Source organism: Pristis pectinata, chromosome 28 (genome assembly GCF_009764475.1).
Source record: "Pristis pectinata isolate sPriPec2 chromosome 28, sPriPec2.1.pri, whole genome shotgun sequence".
Classification (NCBI taxonomy): Eukaryota; Metazoa; Chordata; class Chondrichthyes; order Rhinopristiformes; family Pristidae; genus Pristis; species Pristis pectinata.
Window position 1 is genome coordinate 12,067,504 of NC_067432.1, and position 19,815 is coordinate 12,087,318.

General features: G+C 43.2%; 1 protein-coding gene across 1 annotated transcript in view; it reads left to right on the plus strand.

Annotated features, from left to right (window-relative positions):
• Positions 1-8,215, plus strand: part of LOC127583964 (NT-3 growth factor receptor-like) — a 612,790-nt gene extending 604,575 nt beyond the window's left edge. Inside the window, exon 17 of the mRNA XM_052040427.1 lies at positions 8,141-8,215. Within this exon, the coding sequence (XP_051896387.1) occupies positions 8,141-8,170 (30 nt within the window). The 3' untranslated portion in view covers positions 8,171-8,215. The remainder of the gene's footprint in view (positions 1-8,140) is intronic.
• Positions 8,216-19,815: the final 11,600 nt, after the last annotated feature.

The following is a 19,815-nucleotide window of genomic DNA, read 5'->3' on the forward strand; positions in this document are numbered from 1 at the left end:
GCTTTTTGTTTCAGTGTAAGCGAAAAACGCAGGTCATAGGTTACACCTTTACCATCAGTGAATATAGAAATGGCCTCCACCTAAAGCAAATTGGTTATTAGGTGCACATTGTACAGAAAGATTGTGTGCAGTTGAGTCCAATTTCTGGGCTGGTATGTTCTTTTGTTTTATTTGTTCACAGATTGTGTAAAATGTTGGCAAGATCACAAATACTTGCTAGATTACTGCAGGAGGGCGCAACTTTAAGTGGACTACAGTCCTTACGGAGTAGGCTAGGGACAGAAAGAGGCACAGAGACACAGAGAGGAATGCATGAATCGTGCAGCAAGGAGAAAGAGAAACATTGGGAGACAAGGATCAAGAGGCAGAGCAACAGACAATCAGAGGTAAAGAAAGAGAGAGAGAGAGAGAGAGAGAGAGAGAGCAATCTCTGTTCTTGACCATGGCCAACAACTGATGTAGAGTTCCAACGACCCACCCATTCTGACAGCAAGGATCTGGGGTCCACTTATGTAAATATGTCCCACTCTAGACAGCAGTTCCGATGCAGATGCCAGATTTGGGCTGGTGGGCAAGGCTTGGCTGGACCAGGTGCAAGGGAACTTTACAGGGGAGGGGGGTTCAAAATCACTGAGGAGGAAGTGCCCAGCTTGGCAGAGGCCCAGATTGTTGCTAAAGTTGATCAGGCCTGAATTCTGAATTCATGGTGTTTGAAGACCACCTTTCTGAAGCAGACACTTTGTGCAAAGTGCAATCAGTATTCATCTCAAAGTCCTGAATGTTGTCTAATTATCCACAATGATGAAATTTGTTTTCCAAAAATCCTTTTGTTTTGTTGAATGAATGTATTTTAAGTTGTGTCCCATTAACAATAAAATGAATGCAACACCTCCCTTTGTTCTCTGAGGCTGCCCAGTGTAATTATTCCATTCAGTCACAGGTTGTGGGCATCACTGGCAAGAGCAGTATTTATTGCCCCTTGTACCCATCTTGAATTGCTGCAGTCTGAGTGATGAAGGTGTTCCCTTACTGCAGTTTGTTTGGGAGTTCCAGGTTTTAAACCAGCAGCAATGAAGAAGGGCAATATATTTCCAAGCCAGGATGACATGTGACTGCAGAGGATCTTCCATCCACCTGCTGCACTTGCTCTCCTCGATAGTACCTGGCGCCAATTTGGAAAGTGCTGTTGAAGGTTCCTTGGAGATTTTTTACGGTGCATTTTGTGGATGGTGCAGACTGTAGTCACTGTGCAGTATAGTAGAGAGAGTAAATATTTAACATGGTGAATCCAATGCTGATCAAACAGGCTTCTTTGGCCTGGATGGCACTGAGCTTCTTCTATATTTTTGAAGCTCCAGTCAAGTGTAAATGTTCCCTCACATCAAGCCTTCCTGCCTTTTACATCGGAGGAAGGCTTTGGCAGTCAGGAAGTGAGCTATTGGTAGCACAATATCTCACTCTGACATGCTCTTCCAGCCAAATTACTTACGTGCTTGGTTCAGTTAAGTCTCTGGTTAATGGTGATCCATAAGTTATTGCTGGTGTACATGCACAAACGGTAATGTCATGAGTATCAGGAGTCAGATTCTTTCCTATTGGAAATGGTATGTGAGTGGCCCTAACGTAACTTGTCACTCTTCAGCCCAAGCCTGATTTTGTCAAGGTCTTGATGAAAATAGGTATGGACTGCTTCATTATCTGATGAGTTGTGAATGGAACAATTGTTCAATTATCTGTGAACATCTCCACTCCTGACCTTATAACAAAGAAAAGGTCCATAAGGATTTGTTGGAAGCTGCTGTGTACACTTTAATTGATGCTGGTAGTGCACAGCCCAGTTATCTGATTCAATTTTTATTTAAATATTTATTGTAGCTCAATGTGGAGTAGCTCACTGTTTAATAGAACATTAACTTTTACTGCGGTCTAACACTTTGCAGGAATGCATTTCCAATGTAAAATATTATACTGCATTGGCTATAATTTCAAAGCTGTGCGAAGTGTCTCCTAAGTAATATGACCACTTTCACCTTGATCCACAGAAGTCTGTTTAGTCAGTCCTGATTATGGTTAGTCAGTAGCCACTGCTTATGGTTATACAGTGCCCTTCATGGAGAAAAATGATCTGAAACTCTTAAGCAGAAACCACCAGTAAAATGTAATGTCAGGACAAAGATGGAGATATAAGGAGGGGTGACCAGAAGATTAATGGAAGCTCTTACTGCGAGTGAGAGAAAGAAAAACAGAGGAATAAAAGGGATGAAATTCCAGAATTTGGGATTATGCTTTCAGAGAGCCAAAGGAAACAGAATGCTTAAGAGGTTCCTCTCTGGTTTCCCGGCTCTTTCCCTTTATTCCATGGTCTACTGTCCTCCCCAATCAGATTCCATCTTATTCAGCCCTTTGCCTCTTCCACCTATCACCTCCCAGCTTCTCACATCATTCCCACTTCCCCCCCCCAACTACCTCCCTTCCCCCCTCACCTGGATTCACCAATCACCTGCCAGCTCGTGCTCCTCCCCCTCCCCCCACCTTTTTAATTCTGGCTTCAGCTTCTTTCTTTCCAGTCCTGATGAAGGGTTTTCAGCTGGAAACGTCGACTGTTCATTTCCATCCATAGATGCTGCCTGACCTGCTGAGTTCCTCCAGCATTTTGTCTGTTTTCCCTCCAGATTCCAGCATCTGCAATCTCCTTTGTGTCTGCTTAAGGGGTGAAATATTACAGAATAGACAGTTCAAAGAAGAGGCAATGAGAGCACATTCTCTTCCACAAAATTAAGGAGGAGAATGTTCAGGAAGAAATTTAAACATGAGGATGAGAAAGCTATGTAGGAATGTTTGAATGATAGGGAAGCTTACACAATGAGCACAAGGATGGTAGTGAGGCTTAAGGAAATGAATACAGAGGAGTAAGGTACTGAATGAGCTGAGGTTTATGAATTAAGGAGGAGGAGATATTGAAACAATGATTGAAGCAGATGAGCTGAGATGGAAGTGAACCCAGCTGATACTAAGGTGCTAGAACCAGGTGAAGAAATGTGGTTGGAAACTCAGTAGGAGATGAGCAGAAATACCCATGGTTATGAACTTGAGACAATGGCCTAAAATGGTACTTGTGGTAAGGGAAAAGGAAGGTGCCTGCAGTCTAAGCTGAAAGTGCAGGATTTACAAACCAGGGGGTTGGACAAGCTCTATGACAACACTGAAACAGAGAAGACACTGAAATAAGTGGCAAAGAGGAAAACGAGATACTCACCATACTCCATATCTGTGAATGATATGTTTGAGGCGGAGCATTATTTAGATAAGGAAGAAGAGGGAGCCAAGGATGGGAAGATAAGTCATTGTTGCAGATGCTCTCCCTGCTGGTGGATGGAGAAGAGTGGAACGAACTGATGGTTGACCCAGTAAGCTGAACATTGTTGGTGAGGCTTTAAAGAGATTGGGCCAGTCAACCAAGCAAAAACAGATGAAAGGAGATCCAGGAGATCAGGGTAAGAGAGAACATATCATGGTCACATTCAGAGAATGGTTAGTGCCCTATTGATGTGATGGCAGTGGGAGATCTGTTCAAGAATAATTCCAGCAGGGAAAACAGGAAGCTCTAGGAAACAAAGGACTGCAGATGCTGGAATCTAGATGAAAAACACAATGACGCTGGAGGAATTCAGCAGGCCAGGTCAGCATCCATGGAGAAAAGCAGGCGGTCAATGTTTCGGGGTCAGGACGCCTCTTCAGGTCCTGCTGAGTTCCTCCAGCATCATCGTGTTTTTCATTTAAGGTATGGGAAAGCTGGTTGCCAAAGTTTGAAGGTGAATATGTTTGAAGATTTCAGTTAGAAGTATGTGATTAAAAGAAAAATAGAAAATGCCACAAATGCTCAGTGGGTCAGCATTCATCAGAGGAAATAGAAGCAGAATCAATGTTTCAAGTCAACAATCATTTATCAGAACTGGGAAAAATTAGAGATAAACTAACTTTAAGATGCAGAGTAAATGGCAGAGGAGGGAGAGAACCAAAGAGGTCAGTAATTGGTAGGATGCAGGGAAAGTTCAATGACAAAAAGGACAATGGTGAAACAACAATGGAATCTGGGATTTAGGATGTTTTTTGAGATTTTGGGTTTACCATGTGAGCTTTGAATTACCATGTTGGTTTACAATGAATTACCACATTGGCTTACCATGTCAATTACCATGTCAGTTTACAATGTTAGCAATGGATGTTAGCTTTAGGGTGTTTTTTTTTAGAGATTTTGGGTTTACCATGTGAGCTTTGAAAGTGATGGAGAGATAACCATTTACAGTATCAGCTAACATAGGGACCAGGAGAATTCTGACTTGGGATAGGGATGGGGCCAAATAACCACTTAGACACTTAGACACACACACACACACACACACACACATGCACACACACTCACACACACACACATGCACACACACTCACATGCACATACATGCATACGCACTCACAAACACACACTCTCTCTCACACGCACTCTCACACACACACTCTCACACACACAGTCTCTCACACACACACAGTCTCTCACACACACGCAGTTACTCACACACTCTCTCACACACACACACACACACACACAACCTCTCTCTCACTCACACGCTCTCTCTCACACACACACACACTCTCACACATACTCTCTCACACACACACTCTCACACACAACCTCTCTCTCACGCATACACTCACTCACACACACTCTCTCACACACACTCTCACGCACACACGCACACACGCACACACACACACACACACACACACACACACACACACACACATACATGCACACACACATACACAAAAAACACACATGTGAACACACTACGAAACCACTGGACAGAGAGTGTAGCCTTTCCAGCAGCCCATTCTTCATTTCTAATCAACATTATGAATAACTGCAGCAGAACTCACATGTTTTTACATTCTAAACCTTCTGTGTTGAAACCCAAAATTCTATTTCATTTTTGATTGCTTTTTTTCACCTGCAAGCTATTCGATAATGACTTATATACCTGGATCCCTAAGTCCTTTTGTTCACTTCCCCTCCTCCCACTGCTTCCCTATTTAGAAAGCCTTACCGTCAGCCACTCTTATATCCAAAGTGTACCATAAATGAATTAATTCATAGTCTGCATCTAATTGAAAAAGGATAATCGGATCAGGACAGCTCAAAGTCAATTAGATTAAATTTTTCCTATTTCTTGTAGAACTCTTCTTCAATCTGATACTTTCAGTCAAATGCAGTTATCCAGAAAGAAAGGCTTAGAAGAAAGAGTGAGAGAGAGAAAGACAGGAAGGTAAAAGATTACAAAGGAGGGTGGGAGGAGAAGAAGAGGAGATGACAAGCAAAGGAAGAAGTAAACAGAAGATGGGGAGCAGGAGCAAAAGGGCAGCGACAGAGGAGAAGTGGGTGAGAGGAGAAGGGAGAGACGGATGCAAGGGGAGACAGAAATATTGGAATAAAAGAGTTGTTGATGATCAGATCAATGAAGGCTTATGGATAGGAAGGCATCAAGGTCCACAAACAAAAGATCATGGGAGCAGAATATTCTTAGCTACGGGTATACTGTGATGAGCTCAGCAGAATCCTTCAGCTTTGACAAGGTCAGATTTACAAGGTTATTGAATGATCAGGGAAAAAGCAGTTTGTTGGACATTACTCCACCCACTTATCCAGGGGATCCCTAAGTGCCACCAACTCACCCAAAATTGTCTGTCTTTGGGTCAGTCTAGCATCCCAGGTCTGCAGTTCTATGGGGATACTCAACTGGACATGGTTAAGTTACTGGACTAGCAGCCTGAGTTTCTATGCCATTTAAACCAGAGACCCTGGTTCAAATTCCAATCTTTGGGTGCTGGAGGATTTAAATTCAAGTAATGAAGTAAAAAATATGGAATTAAAAAAAATTCTCAGTGACAGTAATTATGAAACTGCCAGATTGTTATAAAAACCCATCTGGTTCACATATCTCCCTGGAACGAATCTGTCAGCATCACCTAGTACATTGTGGTTGACTCTTACCTGTCTCCTCATCTCTGGGTCAATTAAGTTTGACAACGAATGCTGGCTTTCCAGCAAATCCGGCGAAATACTAAACCAGTAACAGAGCTTTTGGCTGTGTCACATCTATTTACAAGCAATAGTGAAGTGATTTTAACTTTCCCAATATTGGCTGGGATTGTCAAATCTAGTGTAAGGGGCCTCAATGGGGTGGAATTTGTTAAGTGTATCCAGAAAGGGTTTTTAAAGCGGAACGTTGAGAATCCTCCTGGTGAGGGGGATTCACTCAACCTTATTTTAGGGAATGAGTCTGGTCAAGTGGTGGAAGTGTCTGTGGAGGAACTCTTGGCGAACAGTGACCACAAGTCAGTAAGCTTTAAGGTAGTCATGGAAAGGGATGAGGTTGGACCAAGAGTTAAGGTGTTATATGGGGGAGGGATGACTTCGACAGAAGGTGGTGAAAATAGATTGGGAACAGCTGTTAGAAGAGAAAACAACTCCGATAAGTGAAAGGTGTTTAAAAGCAAAACAGTAAGAGTTCAGAGTCAGCAAGTCCCTATAAGGGTAAGAAACAAAGATGGTAATACTAGGGAACCTTGGTTAACAAAGGAAACTGAAGGTATGATCAGGAAAAAGAAGGAAGTGCATGTCAGGCATAGGATATTGTTATCGAGTGAGTCTTTTGAGGTTTATAGAGGATATAGGAGAGATCTTAAGAAAGCAGTTAGGAGGGCAAAGAGGGGACATGAAATGGCTGGCACTGTGTAAGGAATTGACCTGTATGAGTGGTTTGTAAGACAAGCTTTTCACTGTACCTCGGTATAAGTGACAATAATAAACCAATACCAATACCAACAGAGTTAAAGAGAACAAATCCTTTTATAAATACATTAGAAGCAAGAGGGTGGCTAGGAAAACAATAGGTCCTCTCAGGGACCAAAATGGAAGTCTTTGTGTGGAGCCAGGGGCTATGTGTGGTGTCCTGAATGAATACTTTGTGTCAGTATTCACTAGGAAGAAGGATAGGGAGGATGGAGAGTTAGGAGAGGTGTACACCGATAGTCTGGAACATGGATATATCAGAAAAGAGGAAGTGTTAGAGATATTGACGCACAGTAAGGTGGTCAAATCCCCACCAACCACTCCACTTACAGCATTTCCCCATGTAATTGCAGGAGATGTACCTCTTACCCCTTCACTTCGTCACTTCCCACCATCCAGAGATACAAACAGCCTTACTAGGTGAAGCAGTGATTCATTTGCACTCCTTCCAATCGAGTGTGCTATCTTCAGTGCTTACAATGTGCTTTCCTCTTCAATGTAGAAACCCAATGCAGATTAGTTGACTGCTTTTCAGAGCACCTGCATTCAGTTCACAGGGTTGATGTTGAGGTTCCGATTGCCTGCCACTTTAATTCTCCATCCCGTTCCCATTCTGACCTAACTGATTGTGGTCTCATAATGCCTAACATAATGACGCTTGGTATAAGCATGAGGAACAATACCTCATCTTCTGTCTGGGCACATTGAAGCCTTCAGGACTCAGTATTGAATTCAACAACTTCAGATAACTCACTTTCTCTGTTCCTATCAGATCTGGCCAGATCTGCAATGGGCCATCCATCTGTAATATTGCTCCAGATTCCAGCATCTGCAGAATTTTTTGTGTATCTATAATATTTATTCAGCTTTTTCCATCAGCACAGCCTGACCTGTGGGCACCTCCTACAGCTCTGCATTTTGCAACTTTTGCACTTCTGTTTGTGTTCTCTACCTCTCCTTCTCCCTTTCCGTCTCCCTCTCCCACTCCCTTCCCCTCTCCCTTCCCCTCCCCATCCCCCTCCCTCTCCCTTTCCTCTAACTGTGCTTATTAATGTACCAAATCATGGTGATAAGCTCCATCGACAGCTTATCACCACAGTAACTCTGGTTGTACCATACCAGAATTACTCCCTCAGTCCTATCCGTTTCTCCCCACCCTTTCTACAACTTAAAACTCCCTTGTTTTTTCCACTTCTGTTAAAGGGTCTTCAACCTGAAACGTTAACTCCATCTCTCTCCACAGATGCTGCCCGGCCACCTGAGTGTTTCCAGTATTTTCTGTTTTTATTATAGGAAAAAAAAACTCAGTTCAGCAGCCTTTGATCTTACCTCAGGTTCCAAATGCCCTGGGAAATGGTCATTCCCAGCATATGGAACCTGTGTCCCTTTGGACTTGTGAAGGGCAGAGAGAAGATCCATCCTGAAATCCTAAACCAAACAACTGAACTGCTTCTGATGTCTCCAGTAGGAGTGGTATGGGAGAGTAAGATGAGTTCATACTTCAAGAATTCCCTCAACATTCCTGGCTGTTCTCCTGGTCAATCAACCTGAGACAATAACTCCCATCAATCAGAACCAGTTTGCTCATGTACTGCTCTCAAGATCAGGGTTCCCCTGAACTCAAGACTGAGACCACTTTATGCAAATAATAGGTCCAATCAAACTGTGGATCAGTAATATTGGAAACCTGAACTACCCACAGTATAGTTGTCGAGGATGTAACCAGTCACAGGAACCTTCAGCATCATCCAGGCATTCGGACAGTCGCTTCATTGACATTCAATAAAAATAAAAATATTCAGCTGATTAAAGCCAGTTCCCAGTGCCCTCCACTTTCGCAGTGATGCTTTGGTCAGTCCCATACTGAGGGGGTATTATATACTGCTCTGTATTAGCCTACAAGAAAATAGATGTAAGTTTATCTGTGATTTATGCTGCACCATGTGGTCTCATTCCAGCCAGTGATTTCTGTCTGATTGCACTTCTGCTTCCCCTTACCATCTCTAAGGTGGCATTGTCTTTGGGTGCCTGTTTGAATGCTATATTGTGTTTGATTTGGATTCATCAACACCTCTCACTAGTTACACGAAAAGGGCCACTGAATTTGAGCCTTGAGCGTTTACAGACCACCTCAGAGAAAAGGCCGTCAGCCTTTTCCCACCATATAAACATTGTCCAGTATTCACCATTTTAAATCACAAGGTACACAAAGCCAACAAAGAGTCCATATCAGTACAGACACCACAAATCCTGTAAGGTGACTCCAGCAAACACTGATATCTCTGTTGAGTGTTCAGCTATAGTAAGCACACCATGAGAAATGTCCTGGTCCCTTGATAATGCACCATTTGTGCACTTGTGAACTAAGGCATTAACAGATGAGGGCCAAAATTCTGGGATGTTCCATCAAAACATGGCTCTATTTCTAATTGGCCAATGGAGAGTCAAGTAGGAGCACAGCTTCTCCAGGACCTCATCCCATTGGTTACTCCAGCTGTCCCAGCACTGAGTCTTGTGAGGGTCAGGGATTTAATGAGGCGGCTTATTGGATAACCTGCAGACACCAACCACTTCATGCTATGGGGACTTGACTAAACAGGAGAAGCCAGCGTTGGAACTTATTATCCCAATGAGGTATCCTGGCTTGCACATTATCAGAGCTGTGTTGGGCCAGGCCCTTGAAAGGAGTTGTTTCTTCACCAGGGTTGAGGTTGTGGGGATTGGGGCAAAGAGTAGGCAGGAGGTGGGTGTCCATTCTAGCACCCAAGTGCTGGTTAGTTGGTGAGTAACTGACTACAAAACACAAGTGTCAGAACAGAGGTGCATAGCATTTCTATGGCTGGTCCAGATGACAATCTGAATCCCTTCAGAGGGCCGTTAATGAAACTATATGTCATTGATGTTTTTAATCACATTCGTGAAGACATAAATACAGTAATTTGTTAACAGCATAGCTTCTGTTAAGATTTCTACCAAAAAGTAACAAATTAATGATGGTTTCCTTATTCAAAATTCAGAGAATTGTTGATTAGCGCATATAGATGTTTGACAGCATAATATGCTTGAAATCATCTTACAGCCCATATTAATCATGGAGACTCAATAACTGTCAGGGCTTCTGATCCAAACAATACTTCAATGATTTTAAAATATTCACTGCAAGCTAAATTCGAACAACACAAGTTTACCAGCAGTACATGGTAGATAAACCAATGGAACGGAAACCAGATTTGTCAGGGTTTGGAGATTAAGCAACTTTCTCCTTTCACCTTTTAAACCATAAAACACAGCTCATGCAGGAGAAAAACTGACAACTGCCCACCCACTTTGAAATAGTAAGGCCTTTTCCACTTTTCTCCTTCAAACTATCTACACAGGGCAGCTCTATGGATTTTTTTTAATCCTCCACTGCCATCTGGATTACTTGAAGCTGAGCTTTTGGGTTTGGGTTATAAATTTGCATTTGGATAACAGACTTAAACACTAGGAATCATTTAATTAAGTTAAAGTGAGTTCCTTACAGTGTGTAAACTATTAAAGAGATCATCAATATTATCCAGGGCCCTCTTCTCTTCCTTCTACCATCCAGGGACTCAAATAGTCCTTCCAGGTGAAGCAGCAATTCACATGCATATCTTCTAATTGAGTGTCATTAAGTGGTCTCATCTACAATGCAGGGACCAGCTGCAGATTGGGTGACTGCTTTCATTCTGGAGAGGTGACACTTGGATTCCAGTGTCTTCCACTTTAATTTTCCACCCCTCTGCCACTTGGGCCTATCTGTTTGTGGCCTCTTGCAATGTTATAATAAGGTCCAGGTATTAGTGAGCTGTCTGTATTTCCTATCCAGCTTGTCCTATTAGATACCCTTACACGAGTCCTCCCTGCTGAACTGCAGGCGCCTGGGCTACCCAGAGGGAAACATCAGCTTATTTTGGGCAACCCCATGACTACAACTGTCTTGTTTCAAATTCCTCATTAAATTAAAGTTTTGTTTAACATCTCACAATGAATGTATTCGTATCTTGTGATTAGGTCAGATAATACAAGGTGTGAATACAAAAGAATTGGTCAATCACTGACCATCTGGGATGGACCAAGATGGTTCCTTTTCTTTTGTATCATCCAGCAGGAACTAGAAGGTTAAACCACAAAGTCAACCACTGGATCAAGACTTGGAGGTTTGAACAGGGAGAAACTCATTTCATCCTGAGCATCAAAAGACAGGGATGACTGAGGATCTGAGGGGGAGATTTTTCACCCAGAGAGTGCTGCGTATCTGGAATGCACTGCTGGAGATCGTGGTGAAAGCAGAGGCATGGACGAGCGCTTCAATTGCTGGAAGATGGGATTATTGGCGATGGGTGTCCACAAATTTGCACAGACATGGTGGGCCGAATGGCCTGTTTCCATGCTGTATGATTCTATGACTCTATGACTTTATGATTTGACTTGAAGTCAGTGAGAATGGTTTTGGATTTTGAATGAATGATAACTATGGGAGATAGATGAAATCCACACCCACTGAAGCTAGGTTTGGTCACCTTGGATCTGCAGGAAGCCAGATTGTATGAGTTCATTTTACAACCATAATAATGATCGTACTTTTTCTGTCAGAGTAATAAACTTGCATTTGGATAACACACAACCACATTGTGGCTGAACCACAAAGAATCATTTAACTCACTTTAAAGAGAATTACAGCAATCAGTTATTCGTGAACTTCATTGCTTATCTGCTGCGTTCTATTTAACCAAGGCTTATGTACCTGTTCCAATGGTTTGTAAAAGTTATATATCTGCAAAGATTATTCTGAAGGGTCTATCACAATCCTTTGGACAATATTCTTCTCTCAACCAACACTGAGCAAAATAGATTACCAGGTTATTCATCATTTTACAATGTGATACATTACAGTCTGCCAGCATAACTGTCACTTCACTGCCAATTAATTAATTATATGAAGTACCTTAAGATGTTTCAACATAATAAGGCGCTGTATAATATGTTTTTCTAAACTGGATGATCTCAAGCTGCCTATTCATTTATTATATCTATCATAAAATCTACTGAAAACCTGATTCGTCGGGGATGAAAATAACAGCGCATTCTAATCCATGGATCGCACTGGACTCAGAAAAACCACAGGTCTCAACACCACGACAACCAGCACACTCACACACCCAGTGCACTGCCACACCAAGCACTTCCCAGCAGCAAAACATACCCCTGATTCCATATATATCCCAACCAGACCCATCCAACACCCAGCACATTGCAGCACCCAAACAAATCCCAGCACACCCCGGCACTTAAACACACCCCGGCACACAAATATACCTCAACACCCAGCACCCCTTAAACTCATCACACCATAAGACTGAATACAACACAACCAGCAGCCCCCAGCACCCTCACACACCCAGCACCCTAACACACTGCAGCATTCGAACACATGCCAGCATCCACCACAACCCAAGAGTCAGCGCACCCCAGCATCTAACACACCTTAACACTCCAGCACCTAAACTCACCACAGCTCTCAGCATAGTCCAGAACCTCGAGGTACCCCAGTACCCAACAAACTCAGCACCCTCTCCAAACTACACCAACACCCAAATTCAATTACACTGCATGGCCCCCAATGTTCCACACATCACAACACTTAGACACTTTCTCTCATTCACAGTGATTAACAAACTTATCACCAAAACAATGTTGGCAGAATTCCCAGGTTCAATTTTTCAAAAAGCCCACCAAGTTTTTTGATTATCTTGTTGCCTATTGCAAGGAAACCTTATCACTTTGTTCTAGAACTTTCAAATCAAACTTCTGAGAAGTGTGCTGTAAAAGAGTTTCCCATTCCAGGCAGCATGTAATGATGAAGCCTCCCTTGTTCTCACAGTTGATCCCACAGCAGAATGTTGCCATCCAAGCATCACGAATGAAGGAGTTAATATGGTAGGTGTCTCGGCCTCACTCCTATTGAGTAAAATATATTAATATGCTATGTCACTGTACAATAATCTTGCATGTGTCCTGGATAGAATTCAAGATCCAATCAGGAATTGCCAAATCTTGCAGGTACTTCCACAGGACTGTTGCTCAAAGGCCTCATAACATTCACACCAGAATCTGGTCAAACCCACAACTTGCACCTCACATTTATTACAAACCAAATCAAGCCTGTCATTTTGTGTCTATTCTGGAGTACCAAAGCACCAAAACCCCCCCAAGACACCCTTTAATATTTTCTGATATCAGCAATATTCATTTGATAGGGTGCAGAAGAGATTTACAAGGATGCTGCCTAGATTGGGGAGCATGCCTTATGAAAACAGGTTGGGGGAACTCGGCCTTTTCTCCTTGGAGCGATGGAGGATGAGGGGGGACCTGATAGAGGTGTATAAGATGATGAGAGGCATCGATCGTGTGGATAGTCAGAGGCTTTTTCCCAGGGCTGAAAAGGTTTGCCACAAGACGACACAGGTTTAAGGTGCTGGGGAGTAGGTATAGAGGAGATGTCAGGGGTAGGTTTTTTACTCAGAAAGTGGTGAGTACATGGAATGAGCTGCCAGCAACGGTGGTGGAGGCGGATATGATAGGGTCTTTTAAGAGACTTTTGGATAGGTACATGGAGCTGAGTAAAATAGATGGCTATTGGTAAGACTAGTAATTTCTAAGGAGGGTCTTGTTCGGCACAGCTTTGTGGGCCAAAGGGCCTGAATTGTGCTGTAGGTTTTCTACGTTCTATGTTCTAATATTCAAGAGGAATTTCCCATCATTACGACCTCCCCTTCTTCTGAGTTTACAGAAGCCACCCTGGAATCTTGAATACAGCAAGGATCACGGCTTCAGGCAACATCCGAATTCCTGGTCTTATTGCTTTCCTCAGGTCTATACTGTTCCTTCTGCATGGAACAGCTTTGAGAGGCTGGTCTTTCATCTGTACTGCTACTAGTTGAGTAAGCACCACGGAGTCTGCATACCCCAGTGAAATGACTCATCAGGTCTTTCATTGAAATCCGGCTGCTTTTCCAACCCCATGCAGGTGAATTTGCAGAGTGGCTCATCAGGTCAAATAGACGCTTAGTGCTAATCCTTTCCAGTTCCGAAGAAACTTTAACTCTGTTTCTCTGTTCACAGATGCTGCCTAACCTGGTGAGTTTTTCCAGCACTTTCTGTTTTTGTTTCAGATTTCTGGGATCTGCAGTTTTGTTTTGCTTCAGCTTAATAATAATGTCCTCCTTTAAAACAACAATGTCTTTAAATATTAAATCAGATTTCCCAGCTACAACCTTTCAAATGCCCACCAAATTGTTGATAACTTTGTTGCCCAGAGCAGTTCTTTTGGCCGTGAATGGACTGCATGACCAGGTGCACCTTTAAGTGATCTTCTCAGAACATATTCAGGATCTTGTCCTTGTATTCCTGGAATTTCTGTTCTCTTCCTTCTGCACTATCTTGCTAAGCACAGGTTGGCATATTTAATCTTTTTCTTGAAGGATGCAGTAATCCTGCAGATCTGACATGGGCACACTGGGACAAGTGTTCTCATTTTATATTGAAAATCTCTATGTTTGTATGAGATCTCTGACCTCTTGTACTTCAGCCTAGAAACCAACAATCAAAATCCTTCTGTAAACCCTCTAACCTACATACACAAAGAGAGATTGCAGAAATTTCCCTGGTTCACCCTGGATGGAAAAGCTTCACAGTCAATGATATCCTTCTCGAACACGATGGAACCCTCACTCATAACACGAAGGTCGGGAGACGACCTTCTTTATAAGTTACATCTTTTAGGCCAATGTCTCTACCTTGGAAGAAAGAGATGATTGGATTTCCACTTTCCAATGGCATTGCTCATGCTCATTTGGAAAGTAAACTCATTCTGAACCAGTCAACAACAATTTGGTGGGAGCATCGTCATGAAAAGGACCACAGTAGTTCAGCAAGTCTGCCCATTGCTCTCAATAATTGCAGATTTCTATACCTTACCTGCTGCTCAGGAGCAACATTCTTCACAATGATATCATAGGCCCTGTACTGAGCCCTGTGGCGCGACTTGTGACACACTTTAGTAGGTGCAGGTGATGAAAGAGACTTCACTGTCCTTTATTAAAACAGGCCTTTTAGTTTTGAAACAAAATGTTTTATTTTGTGAATGATGTGACTATGGTATGTGGCTTGGTTGGAATTGGACTGATGCCTGCACTCATCTCCGTTTCTCATTCAGTGTCAGGTGCAGGAACTTTCAATGAATCAAATCTATAGGAGATGAGGTTATACCTGACCTTCACTGTGCAGCTGCAACCCCACATGTTTGCTTCTATTAAAATTTACATTAAACTTTGCAAGGAACCTGATGAGAACATGTGTCGTGTCTTAACAAATACATTAGGACTCAATAATAAATATCAAGAAGTAGTGAGTTCATTTACAAAGGTCAAGCACTCAAACTATGCACATGTACATGTGGAGACCTTCAGACTCTGGAAGACTCTGGTCTAACCAGACACATCCAGATACAGTGCAGGTTTATCACATAGCTCCCATCCAATCAAATATGGTACAAATGCAGCAGGACCTGAGCAATCTCTAGACTTAGGCTGACAAGTAACATTCATGCCGCACAAATGCCAGGCAATGACGATATCCAAGTAGAGAAAATCCAGCTACCACCATCACTGAATTACCATTACTGAATCCCCCGCTAGCAGTATCCAGGGTCAATAATTATCATTGACCAGAAACTGAACCAGAGTAGCCATTTACACAATGTGGCTACCAGCAGGTCAGAGGGCAGGCACAGTAGTGTAGCTGTTAGTGCAACGCTATTACAGCGCCAGCGACCCTGGTTCAATTCCCGCCGCTGTCAGTAAGGAGTTTGTAGGTTCTCCTCGTGTCTGCGTGGGTTTCCTCTGGGTGCTCCGGTTTCCTCCCACATTCCAAAGATGTACAGGCTAGGGAGTTGTGGGCATGCCATGTTGGCGCCAGAAGTGTGGCGACACTTGCGGGCTGCCCCCAGAACACTCTACGCAAAAATGCACTTCACTGTGTGTTTCAATGTGCATGTAACTAATAAAGATATCTTATCTATCTATCTTATCTAAAGTGAGTAACCCACCTCATAACACCCCAAAGCCTGTCCACCATCTACAAGGCTCAAGTCAGGAGTGAGATGGAACACTCTCCACTTGCCTGGATGAGTGCAGCTTCAACAACACTCAAGAAGCTCGACACCATACAGGCCGTGGCAGTCCATTCACTTATGTACTTATGCACAGTAGTAGCAGTTTGTACCATCTACAGGATGAACTGCAGCAACTCACCAAGACTCCTTAGGCAGCACCTTCCAAACACATGACCTCTACCAGCTAGAAGGACAAGGGCAGCAAAAGAATGGGGACACCACCACCAGGAAGTTGCCCTCCAAGTCGTACGCTATCCTTACTTGGAAATATATTGCCATTCCTTCACCTTCAAAATCCTGGAACTCTCCCCCTAACACCATTGTGGGTGTACCCACACCTCAAGGACTGCAGTGGTTTAAGAGGCAGCTCACCACCACTTTATCAAGGACAATTAGGGATGGACAATTAAATGCTGGCTCAGCCTGCGAAGCTCACACCCCTTGAATAAATTTTAAAAATCTGTAAATGGAATGCACTGCAACTTCTGGTGGTTCTGATAAGATCACATGCAGAAAAGCAATAAGTTCCTGTGGCATTCACTTAACTCTTAGAGGGAAAGTGATGAGTTTATTTTTAAGTGTTGGACAACATATGCGAATATTTCAACAATTTACATCCAGCATCTCCCATTACAAGCTCAAGATATAATGAATGAACCTCCCAATACAATGCCCCATCCAAGACTCCTGACCAGATGCTGAATTAAACCCCTTCTGTAATGCCCAATTGAAAAATGTCAGCAACTAGGTAAAAAGAACTGGTAAATATAACATCTCCATAGACCAAACAGACACTGCAATGTAGGGAGCTGCATCATGGGAAAACTGTTGTGGTCTGGTTTACTCTGGGAGAATGCAGATGTCATGGTCAGACTACATCATGGGAGGATAGGCTACTGCAGTCAGGCTGCACCATGAAAGGATACAAAGTTGTGAACAACTGATCCATGGTGTCAGAGGACTGCATTGTGAGGTAAGCACAAAAACCTCAGAAACCTCAGCCTTAAAGGGAGGTGACATGGATGCACGTATGATACAAGTGGAATCATGACTTCAAGACAAGGACTAAATATGCAAATCAAAAAACCTGCCTAAACTGTTGGGTTTCCAGCATTTTCTGTTTGTACTGCAGAACAATAAAGCCCACTCATAAAAGAAAGCCAATATCGGGAAACATTTTTCAATAGAGCAATGAGTAGAGAGAAGGGCTGATCTACCCTCGGCCTCATCTCCTCCTCAGTGCCACATCCCCAGAGCCTGCAACAAAGAAACTGGAGTCTGTAAGGAGGAGTTAGATTCTATGATGCAAACACAGTTGTCTTTATACTTTATTTCACCCATTTCTGATGTGCTTAATATTCTGCAAAAAATTGTGAAATTGGCAAAAGATCCATAAAAGCAGCTCCGTGGTGTGTTGCACACAAAATCATGTGTTGAACGGAGACCTACGTAGTTTTTGTCAAGAGTCACATGCAAAGTTCACTGCTGCCATGTCATTGCCATGTTGACTGATGGGAAGTGTGTCTCGATTCTCCTCATGCAGCCATTGAGGTAAGGGAATGGTACATCGCACTCTAAGGAGATGGTACATCGCACTCTGTGTGGCTCAGCATTCACTATGTGATGGTCTACCCTGATCAAGTCCCATGCCACAAATTTGCCCCCGCATCACTGCAAGGAGATTTAAAGGAGATTTGTGAGACAAGTCTTTACACAGAGAGTGATAGGAGTCTGGAACATGTTGCTTGGGGAGGTGGTAGAAACAATGTTTAAGAGACATTGAGACAGACACATAAATAGGCAGGGAATAGAGGGATACAGACCGTGTGCAGGTAGATGGGATTAGTTTAGACTGGCATCATGGTCGGCACAGACATGGTGGGACGAAGGGCCTGTTCCTCTGCTGTACTTTTCTCTGTTCTATGTTCTAATGTGTGAGCAGGTGAAGGTGTCAGTGACCACAGCATAGAGCTCCGCAGCGACGTGAGCAGTGAGGTGTGAACAGTGAAGGAAACACCTTTGATGTCGCTTCCATTACCCTGACCATTGAAAAGTGGTGCTGTGTGCAAGACGTCACTGTCGCAGTGCAGACCCTTTGGTGGCCATCTCATTGCCAATCAGTGAGTGACGCACACATGGTGAGACAACAGCAAATGTCATGGGTTACTCTCAACGGCTCCATCTCCTGTCAGCAATGGAGGAAAAGTGTGCTGTGACCTGTGACATCATTGGGAATGTGACCAATGCCAGGGAAACATAAGCCGTGCTTGATGAATTGCACATGGGAGTACCCAGTCCAATTTCCCAATGGACACAACTTCACCCAGATGTGAGCAGTAGTGCGATCTAACCCGGGTAAAACTGCTTTTAAGTACATAGTGCATGTAAAACAGGTGCTGATGGATCCACTTTTGAATCTGGATTTGGACCAAACAACGACCTGGAGGGGCCAAATAGTTTTCTTTCTTAGTGTTTCAAATCCTAACATGATACGTAGAGAGAGGCCAATTGGCCTATCAAGTCTGTACTACTGTTGGTCTCCACAGGCAATCAAAGCTTTCCTCACTCCCTGCTGTGGAGAACATCCGTGGAGTGGAGTGAATCTCTGGAATTCTCCGCCCCAGAGCATTGTGAAGGCCGGATCATTAGAAGTGTTTAAAGTGGAGGTAGATGCACTTTTGAAAGATTGGGGGATTGAGGGCTGTGGGTGGAGATCTGGCACAGAGGAGGAGTTAAGGCCTGGGTAGATCAGCTATGATCATACTGAATGGTGGGTCAGGCTGGAGGGCCAGGTGGCCTACTCCTGCTCCTATTTTCTTGTGTTCTTCTTGCTGGGTCCTTGTATGTTTTAATATTCAATTTTTCATGATTTTATAGAAGAATTCCTAGATTCTACAGTTGCGTAGCAGTTAGCGTAACCCTATTACAGCGCCAGCGATCAGGGTTCAATTCCTGCCGCTGTCTGTAAGGAATTTGTACGTTCTCCCTGTGTCTGCGTGGGTTTCCTCCGGGTGCTCTGGTTTCCTCCCACGTTCCAAAGACGTACGGGTTAGTAGGTTAACGTGGGTGTAATTTGGCGGCCCGGGCTCGTTGGGCCGGAAGGGTCTGTTACCGTGCTGTATAAATAAAGTAAAAATAAAATGGTCTGTGATAATCCCGTTCAGTCCCATTCAATAACATGATGCCAAAATGGAGCAGTGATTCACAGGTGGAAGCAAATAACTTTTAAATAAGACTATTTGACAACAATTTGGATTCGATGCAAAGTGGACAATGCAAAGGAAGCACTTTGAAATGGGTAAAAGCGAATGTGTAAGATAAACCATTCCCTTCCTTAAATTGAACAACCACCTTCACTCAGTGTAGTACACTTGCTTGTCAGTCATATGGCTGTGGATTCAAGCAACATTCCAAAGGCTTGGGCACATACACCAGGCTCACACGAGTGCACTACCAAGGGAGTACAGTCAGAAATGCCTTTCAGATGAGATGTTAGTCAGATAAGATGTTAATCAGAGACCCTATTCAACTCATCAGGTAGACGTAAGATCCAACAGCATTATCCAAGGTGGAGCAATACCAGAGTGCTGGCTAACAATGAATATCAGTAAAAATGATTATCTTTCTTTATATCTGGTTGCTGTTTGTGGGCTTTGCTGTGCTGATGACCAGATCAGATCAGATTAGAGCAGATTAGTTTATTGTCGTATACACCAAGGTGCAATGAAATTCCTTGCTTGCGTGAAGCTCACAGAGTAAACAGTGTACATAG